The sequence below is a fragment of the Gavialis gangeticus genome, unplaced genomic scaffold (assembly GCF_001723915.1).
Source record: "Gavialis gangeticus isolate Ggan-Ray unplaced genomic scaffold, GavGan_comp1, whole genome shotgun sequence".
Classification (NCBI taxonomy): Eukaryota; Metazoa; Chordata; order Crocodylia; family Gavialidae; genus Gavialis; species Gavialis gangeticus.
In genome coordinates, this window is record NW_017729022.1 from 115850511 (window position 1) to 115851176 (window position 666).

The window sequence follows — 666 nt, forward strand, 5'->3', positions numbered from 1 at the left end:
CCCCCCCCCCAAAAAGCAACTTTTTCATCCCAGAAAGAGGGAGATCTCTTAGGAAACATGGAGCTGCTGTGCTGCGAGGTGGATCCCATGAGGAGGGCTCTCCCTGACCCCAACTTGCTCTACGACGACCGCGTTTTGCACAATCTACTCACCGTGGAGGAGAGGTATCTGCCCCAGTGCTCCTACTTCAAGTGCGTGCAGAAGGACATCCAGCCCTTCATGCGGAGGATGGTGGCCACTTGGATGCTGGAGGTTTGTGTGCACCCCCTCCCCACCGCCGCCCACGTCGGGGCAGCAAGGGGGCTCCTTTGCTGCCTCTGCCCCCCCCCCCCTTTTTGCATGCTTCTGCTTTGCTTGATCCCTTCTGCAAGAAGGGGGATCCTTTGCTAGGCTCTGTTGACCCCCCTTTTTTTTTGCAAACTGCCCCCCCTTTCCTTTTGCAAACTTCTGCTTTGCTTGATCCCTTCTGCAAGAAGGGGGGGGTCCTGTCCAAGGCTCTTATCCCCCCCCTTTTTTTTGCAAGCTGCCCCCCCTTTTTTGCATGCTTCTGCTTTGCTTGATCCCTTTTGCAGGGGGGGGGTCCTTTGCTAGCCTCTGTTATTCCCCCACCTTTTTTTTTGCAAGCTTCTGCTTTGCTTGATCCCTTTTGCAGGAAGGGGGGGGGGG

General features: G+C 56.2%; 1 protein-coding gene across 3 annotated transcripts in view; it reads left to right on the forward strand.

Moving 5' to 3' along the window:
- CCND2 (cyclin D2) overlaps positions 1–666 on the forward strand; it is a 62194-nt gene that overhangs the window by 2986 nt on the left and 58542 nt on the right. For 2 of the 3 annotated variants that reach the window (XM_019516010.1, XM_019516012.1), the window contains exon 1: positions 8–252. The exons of the other annotated variant lie outside the window; for it this stretch is intronic. In XM_019516010.1, the coding sequence (XP_019371555.1) occupies positions 58–252 (195 nt within the window). In that variant the 5' untranslated portion in view covers positions 8–57. Of the gene's footprint in view, positions 1–7; positions 253–666 lie in introns of those variants that run through there. 3 annotated transcript variants of the gene reach the window in all.